This window comes from Bufo bufo, chromosome 7 (genome assembly GCF_905171765.1).
Source record: "Bufo bufo chromosome 7, aBufBuf1.1, whole genome shotgun sequence".
Taxonomy (NCBI): domain Eukaryota; kingdom Metazoa; phylum Chordata; class Amphibia; order Anura; family Bufonidae; genus Bufo; species Bufo bufo.
In genome coordinates, this window is record NC_053395.1 from 148,567,752 (window position 1) to 148,589,644 (window position 21,893).

A 21,893-nucleotide genomic window follows, 5' to 3' on the forward strand; every position below is an offset into this window, starting at 1 on the left:
AGACTTGTTACCTTTGTGCAAATCACAGGATCACAGTACATGATTTAAATAATCACCAACTTAACACCAAAGAGAAAAAAATTCTGTATCTGATAAGGGGCCATGCACACTGAAGGGGTTGTCAGAGACTGATGGCATTCTCTGTGTAAGTGTGTATACAGAGATTGCTGTCAGTCACTGATAGTTGTACATGGGGAGGTATTATCAGTGATTGATAGCATTCTCTGTATAAGTGTGTATACATAGATAGCTGTCAGTCACTGATAGTTGTACACAGGGGAGGTGTTATCACTGATTGATAGCATTCTCTGTATAAGTGTGTATACATAGATAGCTGTCAGTCACTGATAGTTGTACACGGGGGAGGTGTTATCAGTGATTGATAGCATTCTCTGTATAAGTGTGTATACATAGATAGCTGTCAGTCACTGATAGTTGTACACAGGGGAGGTGTTATCACTGATTGATAGCATTCTCTGTATAAGTGTGTATACTTAGATAGCTGTCAGTCACTGATAGTTGTACATGGGGAGGTGTTATCAGTGATTGATAGCATTCTCTGTATAAGTGTGTATACATAGATAGCTGTCAGTCACTGATAGTTGTACACGGGGAGGTGTTATCAGTGATTGATAGCATTCTCTGTATAAGTGTGTATACATAGATAGCTGTCAGTCGCTGATAGTTGTACACAGGGGAGGTGTTATCAGTGATTGATAGCATTCTCTGTATAAGTGTGTATACATAGATAGCTGTCAGTCACTGATAGTTGTACACAGGGGAGGTGTTATCACTGATTGATAGCATTCTCTGTATAAGTGTGTATACATAGATAGCTGTCAGTCACTGATAGTTGTACACGGGGGAGGTGTTATCAGTGATTGATAGCATTCTCTGTATAAGTGTGTATACATAGATAGCTGTCAGTCACTGATAGTTGTACACAGGGGAGGTGTTATCACTGATTGATAGCATTCTCTGTATAAGTGTGTATACTTAGATAGCTGTCAGTCACTGATAGTTGTACATGGGGAGGTGTTATCAGTGATTGATAGCATTCTCTGTATAAGTGTGTATACATAGATAGCTGTCAGTCACTGATAGTTGTACACAGGGGAGGTGTTATCAGTGATTGATAGCATTCTCTGTATAAGTGTGTATACATAGATTGCTGTCAGTCACTGATAGTTGTACATGGGGAGGTGTTATCAGTGATTGATAGCATTCTCTGTATAAGTGTGTATACATAGATAGCTGTCAGTCACTGATAGTTGTACATGGGGAGGTGTTATCAGTGATTGATAGCATTCTCTGTATAAGTGTGTATACATAGATAGCTGTCAGTCACTGATAGTTGTACATGGGGAGGTGTTATCAGTGATTGATAGCATTCTCTGTATAAGTGTGTATACATAGATAGCTGTCAGTCACTGATAGGAGTACATGGGGGAGGTGTTATCAGTGATTGATAGCATTCTCTGACAGCTATCTCTGTTTACACACTTAGGGTCCATTCACATGTCCGCAAATTGCGGATCCGCAAAACACGGACACCGGCCATGTGTGTTCCGCATTTTGCCGACCACACATGGCCGGCACTATGATAGAAATGCCTTTTCTTGTCCGTGGCTGTGGACAAGAATAGGACATGTTCTATTGTTTTGCAGGGCCACAGAACGAAAGTGCGGATGCAATGAAGTTAGAAAAAGCAGAGACATAAATGTATAAATTGCAAGATTTACTGAATCTTTTCCCTCAAAACCACATATCAATCGGCTCAGCTCCTCCTGCTCTATAACCGGCTGCCTGTAGATTGCACTGCATTTCATAGTGACAGGTTATCTTTACATTTGAAGTACCGTATGTTATCTTTTGATTGCTATTTTCTAATATGGCTGTCTTTATACGGTATTCACACGTCGGTACCCCACAAAAAAAAAAAAAAACTCTTGTTGATTTTTGTGTAAAAGTAAAGTGTTAAGAATTTGCATCATTTTGCAGAATATCTTGAGAAGAGGACATTTGACTATGTTGTAACTGGCACTGATTACAAAGCGTACCCTGCATATTCTGCCTTGCGTTTGATGAAAGATGAAAGCAAGGAGATGTATTTACCAGCCTCTGCTTCCTGTCTATAGTCATGCACCTCTAACCGCTTCAGATGAATCATCTTTGCTGGCAGACACTTAATGAGTTCATTAGCACATTCTCCACAACGGCAGGTTTCCATCTTCCTGACCTTCACCACAAAAAGGAAAAACCTTTTCAATCACTTGTCTTGGAACCTGGCATCTTGGTGGCCGTTGGTCTTTGCCAGCTCTGTGCTAGGTTCATTTCACAGTTTTCTAGAGGTTTCCTTTGATGGAAGTGTTGGCAAGACCTGCTGCTATCTTATATATGTATAGCTGGGGGCCAAATCCCGACTGATAGAGGATGCATTTAATTTGTGCCCCTCATCAGTTAAATGCATGCTCCAGTGGCGCAGGGGATATCAAGACTGGCGTAGCACACACTAGTCTTGATAAACCATGGCCATTTTTTTTTTTTTTACAGGAGACCCATGTTAATGTCAATAAATGTGGCTCACCTAAGAAACCACAACCACACTGAAAACCATGGCTGTAATGTGGTTTTAACCGCACATCAACCGCTATGTGTGAACATACTTTCAGACTGCATTTCATAGTGTGTGAGTGGTCCGTTCCAGCTAATCCATAATGCACCAGCAACGGTTTGGTCCATACGCCCGGCTGTGCCATTAAAGCTTTTGTGAAGCTTGTTTTTGAGGAGAGTTTTGATCAAATATTAATAATGTTTTGACAGGTCTGATATAATTGTTAGACGTGGCTACCTATGCATCACTGGTCTAATTTTTTTAAAGAAATATAGCAAATAAAGGAGATTGAGAGTGAAGTAAATCTCATAATAGATAATACAGATCCTATGAATGATCCTTGTTTCCACTTTTTCTTATATAGTCAGTTTTCTGTTTTGTATGCGTACGAGAGCTGAGTTTGTCATTTTGACATTTTGTTGTTTTGTTCCATGTTGGCTGTAGATTTAGGCCTATTTCACACTTGCATTGTTCCGTTTACTCCTCATGCATTCTCAATGGAGAGAGCTTTGTTCTGGATCATCAGGATGTCTTCCGTTCCGGCAGCATTCCGTTTTGTGACCGGACTGTGCTGCAAGCTGCGGTTTTATGTCTGGTCATAAAAATGGGGAAAAAATTGATCCATCACTAAAAACAATGTAAGTCAATGGTGACTGATCCATTTTTTTAGGAGTCTAAAAAAACAGATCCGTCACCCATTGACGGATCAATAACCACTTGCTGCACCATAAGTGAAAATCTCTCCCATGTATCTGTTGACAGTGTTCTGCTCTGCTTATAAGTAACCCTTTATTAACAAGCCTTTTCCTAAATCACCGTACTGCAGACATCCCCCAACATAGGACTGATAGCAAATATATGAGACTAAGCTAAAGCTAGTAGATAGAGAGAAGGTGATTTACGAAAAGGCTTATTAATGAAGTGTTGCTTATAAGCAGAGCAGAACACTGTCAATAGATACATGGGAGAGGTTTTTACTTGTGGTGTAGTAAGTGGTTATTTGTAACAGATATTAATGTTAATAACATAAGGAATAATAACCAACATAGTGATCTATTTGTGATAAAGAAAGAGAAAGCTAATATATCTCTAAATTGGTACACTCTTCAACGCAACAGGCACTTTCTGTGTGTAATATACAAAAACAATATAAAATGATACATTAACAATTAATGATTTGGATAACAGAGATAGTGTGAGGGATACCACATCTACTACTTAGACAGAACTGATCCTGAACATTGTAATCTCTAAAAGTCAGAGAAAGAAGGAATAATTGCACTCTTGTGCTTTGAATGTTTTTATTATCACTAAAAAGGCTTTTTGAAAAAGTAAACACACGTTTTTGTTTATTGTTAATAAAAATAAATAAAGGTTATTTTTTAGACCGAGAATAGGCCATAAACAGAATTTGCATAGCCTTTTGCTATTGATCTTATAATGAGATTTACACACAGTATTCTTCTAATTTCAGGATACGTTTTTGCTTCTCCAGTTTTTTAGAAGCCTTCTAGATCCAAGGTTTGTATTCTGTGCTTGTGTTTATATAAAATCTGTCTTTCCCCACCGATCACTAGAATGGGGATCCTGATTTCCCATTTCCTTCTTTCTGTGTGACTGCAGTGTGAAGAAGTTTGAATGGAGCGGTGGTCAAGTGTGCTCCCTGCCGCTCCATTCATTTCTGTGGGGCTGACCGAAACAGCCAAGCTCTCTACGCAACGGATTCTGACCGCGTTACGGACACTGTTGTAGTGCATTGATCAGACTTTCCATAAATCACTCACAATGAGTGGTGTATGGACAATAGACTTTGTATGAGTCTTTACACTGTTACTATCCGATGAGAACCAAAGCTGATATTGCGCAGGGCTCATCTGAGCGCTTTTGCCCCTTCATTTTTAGTGAACTTTTAATTTAAATGGGGCTGTGTAGCAGTTATCTCCTTGAAGAGCCAGGAACACCGTAAGCCGAAGCCAGAGGTGGCTGACCATTACAAGGGAATCTGTAACCAGTTTTATGCTGCATTCAGATAACCTGGTGACAGACACCCTGATCAAAACACTCTGTCACTTGTACTCACCCAGTCATATTGCTCAATTCCATAGTGAGCAGCTCCAGCGCCACAGTCCGCTTAGCACAGAGCGTATGCTAGGGGTACTTATATTCATTAGCTCCCGACTCTCCCCTACTCGCTGCTGACTGTAATCAGAAGGAACCTGTCAATCAAGGCAGAGGATCTGATTGATAGTTGGCTTCTTATTGCAATCAGTGGTGGGGGGAGAGCCGGGAGTTCATAAATATAAGGACTCCATAGCATAAGATCTGTATTTGGTGATCTGCAGTGCTCTACTTGCACTGGAGAGTTGCTCAATACAGATTTTCGCAAAATGACTGGATGAATTTCAGTAAGTGACCCAGCATTTTGCTCAGGGTATTTGTTACCAGTGGCAATTTAGGTATGATCCCTGAAATGGGACCTCATTGACTGTCTGTATGCATTTTCTCCCGGCTAGTTTTATACTCTTACCCCTAGAGGGAATTTAGGGATATTTTTTTTATCAGGTCATGTCATCTCAGGTCATCTCAATTAGGCCAAGTTCACACTTCAGTGATCAGTTATTTCCATCATTTATTGTGAGCCTAAACTAATTGCGGGTCAAAAACACAGAACAGGTGCAGATCTTTCCATTATACCTTATCCCTGTGTAGGCTTCACTACTGGTTTTGGCTGACAATAACTGATGTAACTAACTAACCAAATAACTGAAGTAGGAACTTGGCCTTAGTCTAAAGCCTATTGACCTCTCATCCATGTACTCAACTGTCGTAGACCCAGTGTAGCAGTCCATGGACCCCATAAATCTTTGTTTGTACGCAGCCAATAGCAAGCCGTGGCAGTGACCTGCCCCCTTCGTGGGTTCGGGCATTGTGGTGGTGTTGTTTAGTCTTGGATAACCCCTTTGAAGACTATCCCATAATGTTAGGGGACCCACATCACATGCACAGGAACATAAGATTTGAAACTCACAGACAATAGTGGAGTTCCCTTGCCATTAGAGATGTTGGTTGAAAGAGAAGGCTTGGGATATTTGATTTCAATATACTTGATCCTTTGTTTGTTCAGACTGGACATACATTGCAGGTGTCTGGCAGAATCTTATTCCCTTCTCTTTATTTAGAACAAATGCATGCTCGGTCAAGCACCAAGCCCCGGTGTATAGAGCATCAAGAAGAAAAGTTGTTGGCTGAATTATCTAAGGTTTTTGGCCACTAATTGGTCCCTTCACTCTTGTGATTGCCTTGGGGTTCCTAGAGGATGGCCACCAACAATATCATGCTTATAGCCAGATTAAGACTCAGGGCTGCCCTGTTGCAAAGGAAACATGGCTAAATTTTCAGACTTCGGATATCTACAGCTTTTTCATACCATGATATGATGAACCTACATAAATATTATAGGAAACTGAATACCCGTCAGACATTTATGGCCTATCTACAGAAAGCTTGTTCTTGACAGAGGTGCAGGTCCCATAAGTGGGACTATCTATCATACATTTATTGTGTCTATAGATATGCCATGAATGTCTGAGATGGTAATATTCCTTTAAGAATACAACCTGTACTATAATGCAGTCCCTACTATCATGGCAAATGTAATTGTTCACTCACTTGGGCAGTCTGTACACTGTATTCTATTGGCAGACTATAGACTGTAGCCAAGTGAGCCTTACTGTCAGTAAAATGCAGTGAGTAAATCTCTGATTATGGAGTCATCTCATGATTCTGTTTGGTTGTAGGGATGGAGCTCAGCTAAATCCTGAACTGTTACAGAACAAGCCGCATATCACAGAACACTTCATAGACCTTCTGTGTCAGTATGACCCTGGTTGTGTGACTCAAGTGCTACAAATACTGGAACACTACCGATTGGAGGAGACTATTGAGGTGAGAACATTAAAAATAATCTCGTAAAAGTGTTTATGGTAATTTAACGTCCCTTTACACGGGCCAATGCATAGGCAGTGATCGGGAACGAACCGTTCATTCTCGATTATTGCCTGAACATTGAGCAGAGATAATGGCTCCATGTAAATGCAGCTATCATCTCTTCTGTATTGGGACGAGCGATCACAGGATTTACACTGCACAATCTGCTGTCAGCCAGACAAGCTTTTGCTAATTCATCGGGTAATCTGTGGCAAATTTACATGGGGCAGCCGATAATTGCCCAGATCATTGAGCCATGTAAACTAGCCTTTAGGGAGATCTTGTTAGGGTCATAATATATTCCTTTTACATTTACAGATTGTCCAGAAGCACAGTAACTATGAGACATTAGCCTATCTTTTGGAGAAGAAAGGAGATATCCAGGCGGCTTTCCAAGTGAATCTTACGGTAACTAGAATGGCACTGTGACCAACAACACATTTTACTGTTTTTTTAAAGATTTAATTTACACAGAAGGGACTCCTTTAATTTCTGCAAAGCTTTTAACTCTCTGGTGTCCTAAGTGATTCCAGGTGTGACAGTATTCCTTTATTGTAGAAATGAGGTCGGATGCACAGACTTAACCAAAAAGCAAAGGAAATGCGCTATTTATAGAACTCGTGTTATTTGGCACAATTCACATCTTATAATCTGAGCCTATAAACTAGCCTATAACTATGTCAGCTTAGTCTTCCTTCCTGGCTTACCCGATTAGAGAACCTTAAATGCTAAGGACACCTTTGACATGGGAAAAAATATTTTTGCATATTGTAGTGGTTACCTTGAATTAAAAAAAAAGTTGCACTAATTTTCAGTCTGCAATCTTCATTCTTCTTTCATTTTGTAGACCCTCATTTTGCTCTTGGCAACCTGCTCCTACTTTTAAACTTTCAATAATACATGCTGGAATTAAGGTCTGTGTGTCCAGGATGCTGCTGCCTTCCACAGCTGTAATGTTTTTGCACAAATTCATCCCTGAACTCATCTCCCCTTCTAGGGCACTCAACAGTGGGAGACTGGCCATAGACCCTACAGAGAAATTACCCGGCAGATGCCAAGGGGGCCACCCAAGCCTTCCTCTCTCTACTGCTGGCCGGGTACATAATGAGCACAAAATTAACACTATGAGAATCAAGTACTCATGTACCCGTCCAGCGACCGCCATATTCCTGATTTCAACCGCTGTGGCCCGCATCTCATGTCCTAAGCCCCCTGCTCCATATCCTATCCAGAAAGAACTGGAGGAGGGCAGAAAATAGCAGCTAGTTATGGTCACCCCAGAGGGATAGCTTTTGGATCAGTATTTGTGTTGCACTGTGGTATTTGGTTCTCCCGGGATGGTATTATGCACTATGGTAATGCTGACTCCTCCTACTTGTGTTTGCCCCTCCTTATGTCAATTTGGATCTTTTTTCAACATTGAACCACTTTTAGTTTGTTTTTGTTCCCTCGGCCACATTGAGTTCCCAGTCCATGGCACTCAAAGGTTTGCCTCTGAGTAGTTCTGACAAACACTGATGAGTATGTGATTCTTTACCGCCCCCCCCCCCCACACACACACACACACAAACTCCCCCAGTAGATTTACGAGTGGGTGCTTTGTTTTCCCTCTATGTGAGCTAACTTCTTTGGATGCCTTCCTCCCTCTCCGTACTCTGATCTGTCATATACATGCTCCTCCCCCTCCCTGCTGCTATCTGTACCACTGAGAAAAAGGAGCCCTCAGAAGCAGTGCTCTGACACAGATAGATATAGGCAGCACACACTCTGCAGAAGCAAAATGTTACATTTTTAATAAATGCTATTTAGAAAATCTTGCATCCAGGAAGCAAATGAACAAAAAAATAACCGTGCAAAATTGCCTTTAAAGTCTTAGCCTTTAAAGTTTATTTCTGTATAGATACTGGGGCTTTATCTATCTAATAAAAGCTTCTTATCCCTGGCATTGAGAGAGTTAAAGGGAATCTGTCACCTCGATTTTGGACCATTATCTACAATAATACATTGACAGTACTACAGATATGCAGTCCAGATCACTACATTTCATTTTCTCACTGCCCCCTGTTCCTCCGCTGCATTGAAATACATTGTCAGGACTGCTGTGCATGTGTACATGAGTCCTCTCTATTATGTTAGAATATCTCAGCAGTCCTGACTGTGTATTTCAGTGCAGCTTTTAGTGCTGACAGCGGGGGAACAATAGTGATCTGCAGTACTACGCATGTGTTACTGTAGAGAATAGTCCAAAATCGGGGTGACAGATTCCCTTTAAATTATTAAATTAGGTCTCCCTGCTGCCCCCACAAGAGTCAGATTAGGGGTTTACTGCTTTATGATGGAGTTCAATATATACATGTTTGCAGTGACTTCTTTAGCTCCCTCTAGTGCTGGCTGGCGACAGAATTATATAGGGGTATTCCAGTAAATAACCTTTATCATCTATGCACTTGGTCATCAGTGCAACTGACAAAAAAAGGAGGGTGCCATAGCGTACTTTGCTGAGTGACAAATGCTGGTGAGATGGTGCTTGACATTTCAAGCATCTTTACTGTATTTCAGCCAAACCAAACCTTCCTAACGTGTAGCAATTAGAAAAGACCATTCACTGAATATAAAGTTTACACTCACTAATCTCCTCAGCGTCCTTCCATCGTTATACGGCACCCCATGGTTTCACGAATACTGGCTATTTAAGAAGCTTCTTGGGGTGGTTCTGCAGCGGGGGAGATGTAATGTGCACTGCCACTGATGTAGTGCAAACTGCATTGTCCATGCACTGTGACAGAGGATGATGTGCGCGAGCTCAGGTAGGGAACTACCACGGGACATGACCATGGGCAACAAGACCGCCACAGTGGATGGCATTTCTACGGTGGTTAGAACTTGTGAGTGCTTGACTTTAGAAAAGCAAGTGTAATTGCAAAGATTTTTCATGTTTGGGGGCATTGGGTCATGAGTGTAATTTGGTACAACCCATTTAACTGCTGCATTTTGTCCTATAGTTACATATCATCCTGCAAAGCCTTTATACCTACCTGTCAAATGAGCGTAACGTGAAATGTTCTGCATGCTGTGTTCTTACCATTTGATGTTGGCATGTCTTGGACATCCTAACTTGTAGTTATCCTTTTATCATATATTTAGAGGCTACAAAACAGATTGTCAGCGTTGACTGAGGACTCCGTGGATGGGGCAGGTAAGCTTCTAATATATCCTTCTATTTTCTGTGATTATTCAGCGTGCTTAGGAATGAAGGATTACATTTCTACTTTGCTTAAAGGGGATGTCTAATCTGAGACAGTGGGGGCATATCGCTGGGATATGCCCCCATTGTCTGATAGGTGCGGGTCACACCACTGTGACCCGCACCTATATCGATAACGGAGCGGGCCAAGGTGGTGGCTGGAGGACTCTGTTCCGGCCACCACCATAGAAGTGAATGAGAGCACACCGCAGATGACTGGCCACCGCTCCCATTCACTTCTATGGGCCTGACGGAAATAGCCGAGCCAGTGTGCAGCTATTTTCGGCGGCCCCATAGAAATGAATGGAGGTTGGCTGTGTATGCGCAGTGCACCCTCCGCCACTTTCAGGGCTCCATTTAGAAGATACGTGCGGGTCCCAGTGGTGGGACCCACACCTATGAGACAATGGGGCATATCCTAGTGATATACCCCCATTGTCTCAGATGACACAACCCCTTTAAGGCCCTATGCACATTTTAGGCCACATCCGATCCGCATTTTTTGCGAATCGGATGCGGACCCATTTATTTCTATTGGCCGCACAAAATGCGGACAGCACACTGTGTGCTGTCCGCATCCATATGTCCATTCCCACCATCCCGCAAAAAAATATATAAAATGACCTATTCTTGTGCATTTTGCGGACAAGAATAGACATTTTTATCATAAGGCTGTGTTGTATGGGAAAATGTGGGATGCTCACAGCCAAAATCGGTGTTTTGCAAATATGCGATTTGAGGACCACAAAACCGATCGTGTGCATGGGACCTAACAACTGCAGAGACATACAGCCTCTTTTTTTCTGCTCATTTATATGCCTATTTAATGGAAGCTGCTATGCTGGTAATGTCTGCATAAAATGAAATTAAATATCCGTATTCTCATGAGAAAGGGACCACACGCCATCATGAAAAGGGTGCATATTTCAGTAGATAGAGGTGCATTTGATTGATACACCAAAGGAGATGCTGTAAGATGTGTTTGATATTTAAATTAAGTATTTTCCATTATAATGAAATAGATCTGAATTGGAAATTTCCTACAATTAGGAACAAGCACTTCAAGTTGAAACGCTCAAGTATCATGCTCAAGCGAGCATTTTAGTCCTGAAGTGAAAGCTTATTTGTAGAATAATACGGATGTTCTCTCAGCTCATTAAATTCTACTTTTCACTTTGTAGATAGCAAACAAACGGCGGTCTTGAAAGATGTTGAGGATACTCTTTCAGAAACGATCTCTTTGTGTGAAAGAACATCACATACACTCAACCAGCAGCAGAGAGAGGTATAGTAATGCCCACTCCTTTACAAGTAATGACCTATGCTCAGAATCGCCCTGCACCTCCCCGCTGATCAGCTGCTCTGCAGTAGCTCCAGCGCCGGAACTACACAGCTCCCTCTGTTGCGCAGTGGACAGCGCTGGTTACTGCAGCATTGCTCCCTTTTGAAGTGAATGGGAGCAGTGCTGCAGTAAGCAGCATAGTCCACTGCAGAATGTGCGGAGCTGTGTAATTCCAGCGAGGTGTTGGACCACCGCTGATCAGGTGGTGATGACCATCCAACCTTCACAACGGCAATGCAGAAATGGCAAGGAATAAGCATAACCCAAATAAGCATAATCAGGCTGGGATAAGACCTTATAAACATGTACACTGCTGAAACAGTATATTAGAAATGACATGATGGGTAGTTAAGTAGCAACCCGGAGAATTATCTGGTGTAGGTCATCCCCCAGGATGACCCATGACGTAATATGATTAAGCATCATACATCAAAGAGGAGGGCAAGGGTAGTGTGAGAGTTACTCACAAAATCAGGGTATTACAGCCAAGGTTTCAACGTGCCGTTTTGTGCTGCAAATGAGACCAGGACAGACAAAAGAGAGAATGGAATAGAAAGATAAAAATAAGGAAACAGCTGAATGAAAATAGAGAGAGAGAAGAAAAGAAGCTGAAAAGAAATGGCAGAGAGAAAGATAAGGACGGACTGGGAACCTGCCAGCACATCGCTCAGGCTCTTAACTTGTCAGAAACTGTTGTACTCAGAGTGAGGAGAAAGCATGAGGTGAAGGGGGTGCTCCCGATGTAGTCTACTCATGGGGACCACACTGCCTGAAACAAAATCCATTTTATCTAAAATGACGGCAGTCAGTTCTTCATCAGTCATATACAGTAGCAGGACATAAATGCCTTTTGAAAAAGTTATTCCACAAATTCTAAAGTGATTTTTAAAACTCTTTACTCACTTATTTGGATGACTTTTCTTTCTTTTCTGTGGGTGAGCAGCAGCTCATCAACCACCTCCATCTCCTAGGATGAAATGCAATTATCTCTTGTTAACCCTTTTCTCCCCTGCATGGAAAATAGTCCCTAACATGTTGCCCCAGAGATACATATATAATATAATGCCCCACAATTTCCTTCTCCACTGTCTAGAGAGAGAAAAAGTTGTATATTTCTATGATTTTAGAACTAGGGAGGAATGAATGAAAGATCTCTGGAACACTTCACTTTTTTCTGTATGAGATCACTACTCTGATACTGAGGGGAGGAGAAGGCAGCAGGGAAACTACGGAGCATGTTAGTCCATGTATGCAGCAGAAGGTGGACCAGCAGGGGGTGCAACCAGAGAGGAAAATATAATGTACATAAAAATGTATATATATTTTTTTTCTCATGTGCTGTATATTGCAATTATACTTCATTTGAAATGTCTCTCACGGCGGGCGTGCACTCAGTCTAACAGATAACGCACCAACCAGGCTCTGGGCGAGAGACAGGGGAAGGGTCACCTCCTAACTAATCCCTGACCTCTTTCCCTGCACTGCTCAGCCCACCTACAGACCTTTAAGGTAGGTATGAGGTGTCCCCGTGCCTGGGCTGACAAAACCCTGAATTCCCTGAGATGGTGAAGTAGGGAAAAAGGAGCAGCCTGCTCGCACAGAACCTGGATGGGATAGATGACACAAAACAACCAAACTTGAAATAGCACTTATCTTCCTGAGCTGGAGCAGACAGCCAACCTTCCTTCCTAGCTTCCAAGACCACAATGATTAGTATAATCCGCTCAGGGCACTGGGCTAGTGTGCTATTTAAACTAATGACCCCACCCAGTGCACCTGATGAGAGGCGGATCCAGCACGGCTCCAAAACAACCACTAAACTTGTGCTGCTATCCTGGCCGACCTCCGCACCTCGTCAGAGTGGGGCATGACAGTACTGAAACGGTCAACTACCACCAAAAGGGGGGCTTCTACGGGTGACCTCCGGACACCCTGGACCAGTCGGCTGGCGTTGACATCCACCACCGGAGCCCACATCCTCTCCTCGGGACCGTATCCCCTCCAGTGCACCAGGTACTGAAGGGAACCCCGAAGAACTCTCGAGTCGAGAATCCTGGAGATCTCAAACTCCAAGTTTCCCTCGACCAGAACAGGAGGAGGAGGCAATGGCGATGGTTCCACCGGTCTCACGTATTTTTTTAGTAAAGACCTGTGGAACACATCATGGATCCTCCAAGTCTGCGGAAGATCCAGCCGAAACGCCACAGGATTGATCACCGCAGAAATTTTATACGGACCAATAAATCTTGGACCCAGTTTCCAAGATGGCACTCTCAATTTGATATTCTTAGTGGACAACCACACCAGATCACCCACACACAGGTCCAGACCAGTCATTCGTCTCTTGTCAGCCATTCGTTTATACCTCTCACCCATCCTCTCCAAATTCCCTTGAATCCTCCGCCAGATAGAGGATAAGGCAGAAGAGAATCTCTCCTCCTCTGGCATCCCAGAGGAACTAGTCCCAGAAAAGGTACCAAACTGAGGATGGAAACCGTATGCGCCAAAAAAAGGCGACTTACCCGTGGACTCCTGCCTACGGTTATTCAACGCAAATTCTGCTAAGGACAAGAATGAGGACCAGTCCTCCTGATTTTCAGCCACAAAGCACCTCAAGTAGGTCTCCAGGTTTTGATTTAGTACGCTCCGTCTGACCATTCGACTGCGGATGAAAAGCCGAAGAGAATGAAAGTTGAATGCCAAGCCGAGAGCAGAACGCCCTCCAAAACCTGGAGACAAACTGCGTGCCCCTATCAGAGACCACATCCAAAGGAATACCATGCAATTTCACAATATTATCCACAAAAATCTGCGCAAGAGTCTTAGCGTTAGGCAGACTCGTTAGTGGTATAAAGTGAGCCATTTTACTGAAACGGTCAACTACCACCAAAATCACTGTTCTCCCGGAGGAACTCGGCAGATCCGTAATAAAGTCCATAGACAAATGCGTCCAAGGACGAGATGGAATAGACAATGGAAGAAGTGAACCAGGCGGTCGAGTATGAGCAACCTACTCGAGCGCAGGTTTCACAAGCTGTCACGTAATTCTCAATGCTCTTACGTAACCCTGGCCACCAGAACCTCCGGGATACTAGATCACAGTTGGACTTACCACCAGGATGTCCAGCGAGAACAGTATTGTGATGTTCCTTGAACACCTTGTATCGTAGGCCCTCAGGAACAAACAACCTCCCTGGGGGACAAGAACCAGGAGCCCCCTCCTGGGCTCCCAACACCTCCATCTCCAATTCAGGGTACAGAGCGGAGACCACCACCCCATCTGCCAAAATCGGCGCCGGATCTTCTGAATCACCTCCCGAAGGAAAGCTGCGAGACAAGGCATCTGCCTTGACGTTCTTGACCCCTGGGCGAAAGGTAACCGCGAAATTGAACCTGGTAAAAAACAGTGACCATCTGGCCTGCCTAGGGTTCAGACGCTTGGCAGATTGCAGGTAAGCCAAATTCTTATGGTCAGTATACACCGTAACGGGGTGAGACGCCCCCTCTAACCAGTGACGCCATTCCTCAAAGGCCAACTTGATAGCCAACAACTCTCTATCTCCAACATCATAATTCCTCTCGGCGACCGAGAGCTTCTTGGAGAAGAAGGCACACGGGACCCACTTGCCAGGAGATGAACCCTGTGACAGCACCGCCCCAACCGCCACCTCTGATGCATCAACCTCCACTACAAATAGCTGAGACACATCCGGCTGCACCAGAATGGGAGCAGACGCAAAACGCTCCTTAACAGCCGAAAAGGCCTGCAATGCCTCATCCGACCAGACAGAGACATCGGCGCCCTTCTTGGTCATATCAGTAAGAGGTTTTACTAGGGTATAATAATTTGAAATAAATTTTCTATAATAATTCGTAAACCCCAAGAACCGCATCAAAGCTTTCTGATTCTCTGGTCGGTCCCACTCCAGAACCACCCGGACCTTTTCGGGGTCCATACGAAAACCGGAATCAGAAAGCATGTATCCCAAGAATGGGAGCTCTTGCACCGCAAACAAACATTTCTCCAATTTGGCATATAACTTATTCTCCCGAAGGATCGTCAAAACCTGTCTCACATGATCCTGATGGGTCTTCAGATCAGGAGAATAAATTAAAATGTCATCCAGGTAAACTACTACGAACCTCCCCACCAAGTGATGAAAAATGTCATTGACGAATCGCTGAAATACTGCTGGCGCGTTCGTCAATCCAAAAGGCATCACCAGGTTCTCAAAATGACCCTCATGCGTATTGAAGGCCGTTTTCCACTCATCCCCCTCCTTGATCCTGATCAGATTGTAGGCTCCTCTCAAATCCAACTTGGAGAACACCTTGGCTCCAACAATCTGATCAAAAAGATCAGAGATCAAAGGCAGGGGATATGGATCCCGGACTGTAATACAGTTCAATTCTCGGAAATCCAAACACAGTGATCCATCTTTTTTCTTCACAAAGAACAAACCAACTGCTACTGGAGACTTAGATGGTCTAATATGACACTTTGCCAAACTCTCGGCGACATACTTTCGCATGACATCTCTTTCTGGTTGAGAGAGGTTGTAAAGCCGAGACTTTGGCAACTTAGCCCCAGGAATGAGATTAACTGGACAATCATAGTCTCGATGAGGGGGCAATTCCTGAGCCCCCCCCTCCGAAAAGACATCCGCAAAATCCGAGAGATACTGAGGTAAAGCCGTAATGGACACACCAGAGATAGAAGTGCCAAGACAATTATCCGAACAAAACTCGCTCCAACCAATGATTTGTTTCGCTTGCCAGTCTATAATTGGGTTATGTCTAGTCAACCATGGCAACCCCAAAACTATAGGAGCTGGCAAATCCTTCATGACAAAACAAGAAATAATTTCAGCATGTGAATCACCCACCCTTAAGTGAATACCATGAACAATGTGAGTAAGGCTCCTTTGAGAAAGAGGGGAAGAATCAATTGCAAAAACACGAATCTCGTTCTCTAACGTGCAAGTACTTAGTCCCAGGCCTTGAAGAAAAAGAAAGTCAATTAGGTTTACAACCAGCACCACAATCAAGGAATACATCAACAAACAAATTTTTTGACTCTAGCGCCACCATAGCTGAAAGGAGAAAACGGGAACTGCAGGGAGCTTGCATACCTGTCTGCTCCACCATACCATTCATACTACCAAGTGTGAGGGAAGTTTTTTTTTTCTTTTTTCTTTTTTTCTTTTTCTCTTCCACCTGTGATTTAACATAAGAACAAGAAAAAACAAAATGACCCCTCTTTCCACAATAGTAACATAGATTTTGCACTTTTCTAAAGTCTCTACTATCAGAATGGCAAGATACCTGACCTAACTGCATGGGATCCTCCCCTACCCCAGAGTTATGAGTAATATCACCCTGGGCAGTAGGAGAAACAAAACCACACGCAGAAGGGATCCCCTGCACGGAGGGACCCTTACACCTCTCTCTGATACGTCTATCAAACCGTATAGCCAAAGACATTGCATTCTCTAAGGTATCCGGGTACTCATGAAAAGTCAGGGCATCCTTCAAACTTTCAGATAACCCCTGACAAAACGGACTACGTAACGCGGGTCATTCCACCCCGACTCAGTAGCCCACCTCCTAAACTCTGTGCAGTAACCCTCTGCAGTATGTTTACCCTGTAGTAAGTTACGCAATCTCGATTCTGCCATCGAGACCCGATCTGGGTCATCGTAAATTTAATCCCAGGGCTTTGAAAAATTCCTCCACCGACCGGAGAGCCAGAGAACCGGGCGGCAGAGAAAAAGCCCAGGATTGCGCATCCCCTTTAAGCAAAGACATGATGATACCAACCCTCTGATCTTCATTACCTGACGAAAATGGACGCAGTCGAAAGTACAAATTGCATGACTCTTTAAAGCAGAAAAAAATCATCCGTACCCCCTGTAAATTTCTCGGGAAGAGCGACTTTAGGCTCCCCACCAATCTGACCTGTACCTTATGCCAGAACCCTCTGACACTGTGTGACCGAACTACGCAGATCCGCAACCTCTATGGATAAAGCCTGCATGCGGTCAACCAGTGCATCAATTGACGCCATCACGAAAGAGCTGAGTGATGGTAGTCACAGTATGGCGGATTATAATGTCACGGCGGGCGTGCACTCAGTCTAACAGATAACGCACCAACCAGGCTCTGGGCGAGAGACAGGGGAAGGGTCACCTCCTAACTAATCCCTGACCTCTTTCCCTGCACTGCTCAGCCCACCTACAGACCTTTAAAGTAGGTATGAGGTGTCCCCGTGCCTGGGCTGATAAAACCCTGAATTCCCTGAGATGGTGAAGTAGGGAAAAAGGAGCAGCCTGCTCGCACAGAACCTGGATGGGATAGATGACACAAAACAACCAAACTTGAAATAGCACTTATCTTCCTGAGCTGGAGCAGACAGCCAACCTTCCTTCCTAGCTTCCAAGACCACAATGATTAGTATAATCCGCTCAGGGCACTGGGCTAGTGTGGTATTTAAACTAATGACCCCTCCCAGTGCACCTGATGAGAGGCGGATCCAGCACGGCTCCAAAACAACCACTAAACTCGTGCTGCTAACCTGGCCGACGACCGCACCTCGTCAGAGTGGGGCATGACAATGTCCTATTGTGTAGTAATACTTTTTTGTGACAAGCCCTTTAACTGTAGAAAAGTCAAGAGTTACTTTTTCCCCCACAATACTGCAGTTATTTGCTTCACGGCCAGGAAGATAATTGAAATTAGTGCGGGAGAATGGTGAGATACGTCCGGATTTTTCAGCAAATTTTGACCAGTAGGAGTTAGAAGTAAAGAAATTGGACAGAGATGCTCCAGTGATTGTAGATAAAATGGTATTTAATATATACAACTAAATGTTTTTCAAATATACACTCACCTAAAGAATTATTAGGAACACCTGTTCTATTTCTCATTAATGCAATTATCTAGTCAACCAATCACATGGCAGTTGCTTCAATGCATTTAGGGGTGTGGTCCTGGTCAAGACAATCTCCTGAACTCCAAACTGAATGTCAGAATGGGAAAGAAAGGTGATTTAAGCAATTTTGAGCGTGGCATGGTTGTTGGTGCCAGACGGGCCGGTCTGAGTATTTCACAATCTGCTTAGTTACTGGGATTACTGGGATTTTCACACACAACCATTTCTAGGGTTTACAAAGAATGGTGTGAAAAGGGAAAAACATCCAGTATGCGGCAGTCCTGTGGGCGAAAATGCCTTGTGGATGCTAGAGGTCAGAGGAGAATGGGCCAACTGATTCAAGCTGATAGAAGAGCAACGTTGACTGAAATAACCACTCGTTACAACCGAGGTATGCAGCAAAGCATTTGTGAAGCCACAACACGCACAACCTTGAGGCGGATGGGCTACAACAGCAGAAGACCCCACCGGGTACCACTCATCTCCACTACAAATAGGAAAAAGAGGCTACAATTTGCACGAGTTCACCAAAATTGGACTGTTGAAGACTGGAAAAATGTTGCCTGGTCTGATGAGTCTCGATTTCTGTTGAGACATTCAAATGGTAGAGTCCGAATTTGGCGTAAACAGAATGAGAACATGTATCCATCCTCTGATAGCTACTTCCGGCAGGATAATGCACCATATCACAAAGCTCGAATCATTTCAAATTGGTTTCTGGAACATGACAATGAGTTCACTGTACTAAAATGGCCCCCACAGTCATCAGATCTCAACCCAATAGAGCAGTGGTGGCGAACCTATGGCACGAGTACCAGAGGCGGCACTCAGAGCCCTCTCTGTGGGCACCCACACCCTTGAAAATGTCTAAGCCGTATCAATATGCCTTAGACTCTTCCTGCCATTTATCAGCGCACCGCGCGCTATGAACGGCACAAGCAGCGCACTAAATTTAGGCAGGCTATTATAGCTAAATGATAGATATACTATAATGGACTGTAGTATTCAGGTTAAATTGCGGTGTTGGCACTTTGCGATAAATATGTGGGTTTTGGGTTACAGTTTGGGCACTCGGTCTGTCAAAGGTTCGCCATCACTGCAATAGAGCATCTTTGGGATGTGGTGGAACGGGAGCTTCGTGCCCTGGATGTGCATCCCTCAAATCTCCATCAACTGCAAGATGCTATCCTATCAATATGGGTCAACATTTCTAAAGAATGCTATCAGCACCTTGTGGAATCAATGCCACGTAGAATTAAGGCAGTTCTGAAGGCAAAAGGGGATCCAACACCGTATTAGTATGGTGTTCCTAATAATTCTTTAGGTGAGTGTACGTATACAAATATATAAATGGAATGAACTGTCTCGGTCCCTCCGTACACACTTTTACAGTTCCATCTTACTGGTAAAAGCTAAATATAATATGCATTAAAATCAAATAAAAGCAGTATATAGCTATAACAGTGTATCCCTAATAATGAGATTGTATACATCCACCGTAGTTCAAGTTTGTTCGTATTGGGATCTAGGTAATTGTCGCTGTTATCTGTAAGTCAGGTCGCTAGCTTCTTTGGACAATATTCCTGTTCAAAAAGTTAGGTGTAAAAATGTCATGCTGGGCAGCACGTCTCGCCCTCCTCACAGGTCTCCAGGTGATGCTGCGTCTTGTTCCACGTAGTACTGCACTCGGGCTTGTTCGCTGCTGTCGAGAACGGTGTAAGCGGCGTATGCGCTCTGTGTCTGTAGCTGTAATTTTGTACTGAATTTATTTTACCTTTTATTGCTCCTATCTCCCGTTCTGATCTGTGGTCACATGACCATGTCCATGCGGCGCTTTCTTATTTCCTGTAATATGTCCATGAGTGTGTCAAAGCAGCAAAAGGGCAGTGATAGGGGGGTGTCTATGTAACTAGCTGGTGGGAGGAGCTATAAACTAGCTGGGTGTTTTTAGGGGCAGTAATAGGGGGGTGTCTATGTAACTAGCTGGTGGGAGGAGCTATAAACTAGCTGGGTGGGAGGAGCTATAAACTAACTGGGTGTTAGTGGCAGTGATAGGACAGTGTCTATGTAACTAGCTGGGTGGGAGGAGCTAGAAACTAGCTGGTGGTTGTTAGGGGCAGTGATAGGGGAGTGTCTATGTAACAATCTGGTGGGATGAGCTATAAACTAGCTGGGTGTTAGTGGCAGTGATGGGGGAGTGTTTATGTAACTGGTGGGAGGAGCTATAAACTAGCTGGGGGTTGTTAGGGGCAATGATAGGGCAGTGTCTATGTAATTAGCTGGTGGGAGGAGCTATAAACTAGTAGGGGTTGTTAGGGGCAGTGATAGGGGAATATCTATGTAACTAGCTGGATGGGAGGAGCTATAAACTAGCTTGGTGTTAGTGGCTGTGATAGGGCAGTGTCTATGTAGCTACCTGGTGGGAGGAGCTATAATCTAGCTGGGTGTTAGGGGCAGTGATAGGGGAGTGTCTATGTAACTAGCTTTGTGGGAGGAGCTATAAACTAGCTGGATGTTAGGGGCAGTGATAGGGGAGTGTCTATGTAACTATCTGGTGGGAGGGGCTGTAAACTAGCTGGGCCTTAGGGGCAGTGCAATGTTAAATCTTAAATAAAAATTCAAATCAGCCCCTTTCTACCATAACAAGAAAACAATAAAAAAAAATTATCTTTAGCATTGCCCGGTCCTAAAATGCCAGAACTATCAAAATATAATGATATTTATCCTGTACGGTAAACAGCAAAACAGAAAAAAAAATCCAAATGGCCGATTCACTGTTTTATCATTGTTACAACTCCCCAAATTTTTTTTATAAAAAGTGATCAAAAAGTCTTAAAGGGCTTCTGTCACCCCCAAAACCCCCTTTTTTTTTTTTTTCGGCTTGTTAAAATCGTTATTTAACGACTATTCCCTATATAGGGATCTTACCTTTGTCTATGGTTTCTTTTCATTAAAAAACGATCTTTTAAAATATGCAAATGACTTCACTACCAGCAAGTAGGGCGTCTACTTGCTGGTAGGTTCCGCAAAAAACCGCCCCCTCCTCATGTATATTGACAGGGCCAGCAGTGCTCTCCTCCTCCGGCTGGCCCTGTCAGCATTTCAAAAATCCCGCGCCTGTCTTTATTCGGCGCAGGCGCTCTGAGATAAGGAGGCTCGCCTCCTCAGCACTCCCTCAGTGTGCCTGCGCCGATGACGTCACCGAAAGAGAAGATGATGCAGAGACTATATTTTCTTGCTCTTTTTTAGCAAGAAGAAAAATCTTACTAAATGTTATAGAATCGCCCTGCAGAATCTATGAGCAAGGTGTGAGTTTGCACACTTTTCTCTCTCCCTCCCTGTGAGATCAGTGCCAGCAGGAGAGGAGGCTGAACCATGGAGTACAGCAGAGGACTGTAGAATTAAAAAGATCTTTTTCTGTGAGCGTCGCAGCATGTTGCAGTGCGACACCATAGACTATCATTATAAAAATTGTCACGTGACATTGGTGCAACATCAGTGTAGTTGTGCCCTATTTGTCACGCAACACATGTCGTCGTGTAGCCCTAGCCTTAAAGTCCAAATTGCGGCCCTCAGTGTCCTTCTTGATATAAAGCTGGCAGATTTAGATTAAGTCAGACGTTTCATTAAAGAAGCAATCAGAATCTATCCGTCCTTCTGTTCCACTATGCCACCATGGCACTTAAACCTAGTCTTATCTGTGCTTTATGGATCAGATTATCTGCTGGTTCAATACTTTGGACAAAATAAAGGTCAAGCTCCATAGCTCGCTGGA

The 21,893-nt window shown here is 43.6% G+C and overlaps 1 protein-coding gene across 2 annotated transcripts in view; it reads left to right on the forward strand.

Annotated features, from left to right (window-relative positions):
- Positions 1 to 21,893, forward strand: part of VPS8 (VPS8 subunit of CORVET complex) — a 216,496-nt gene that overhangs the window by 146,682 nt on the left and 47,921 nt on the right. For both annotated transcript variants that reach the window (XM_040439657.1, XM_040439658.1), the window contains 5 exons: positions 4,089 to 4,135; positions 6,412 to 6,559; positions 6,920 to 7,009; positions 9,746 to 9,797; positions 11,027 to 11,130. In XM_040439657.1, coding sequence (XP_040295591.1) covers positions 4,089 to 4,135; positions 6,412 to 6,559; positions 6,920 to 7,009; positions 9,746 to 9,797; positions 11,027 to 11,130 — 441 coding nt within the window. The remainder of the gene's footprint in view (positions 1 to 4,088; positions 4,136 to 6,411; positions 6,560 to 6,919; positions 7,010 to 9,745; positions 9,798 to 11,026; positions 11,131 to 21,893) is intronic.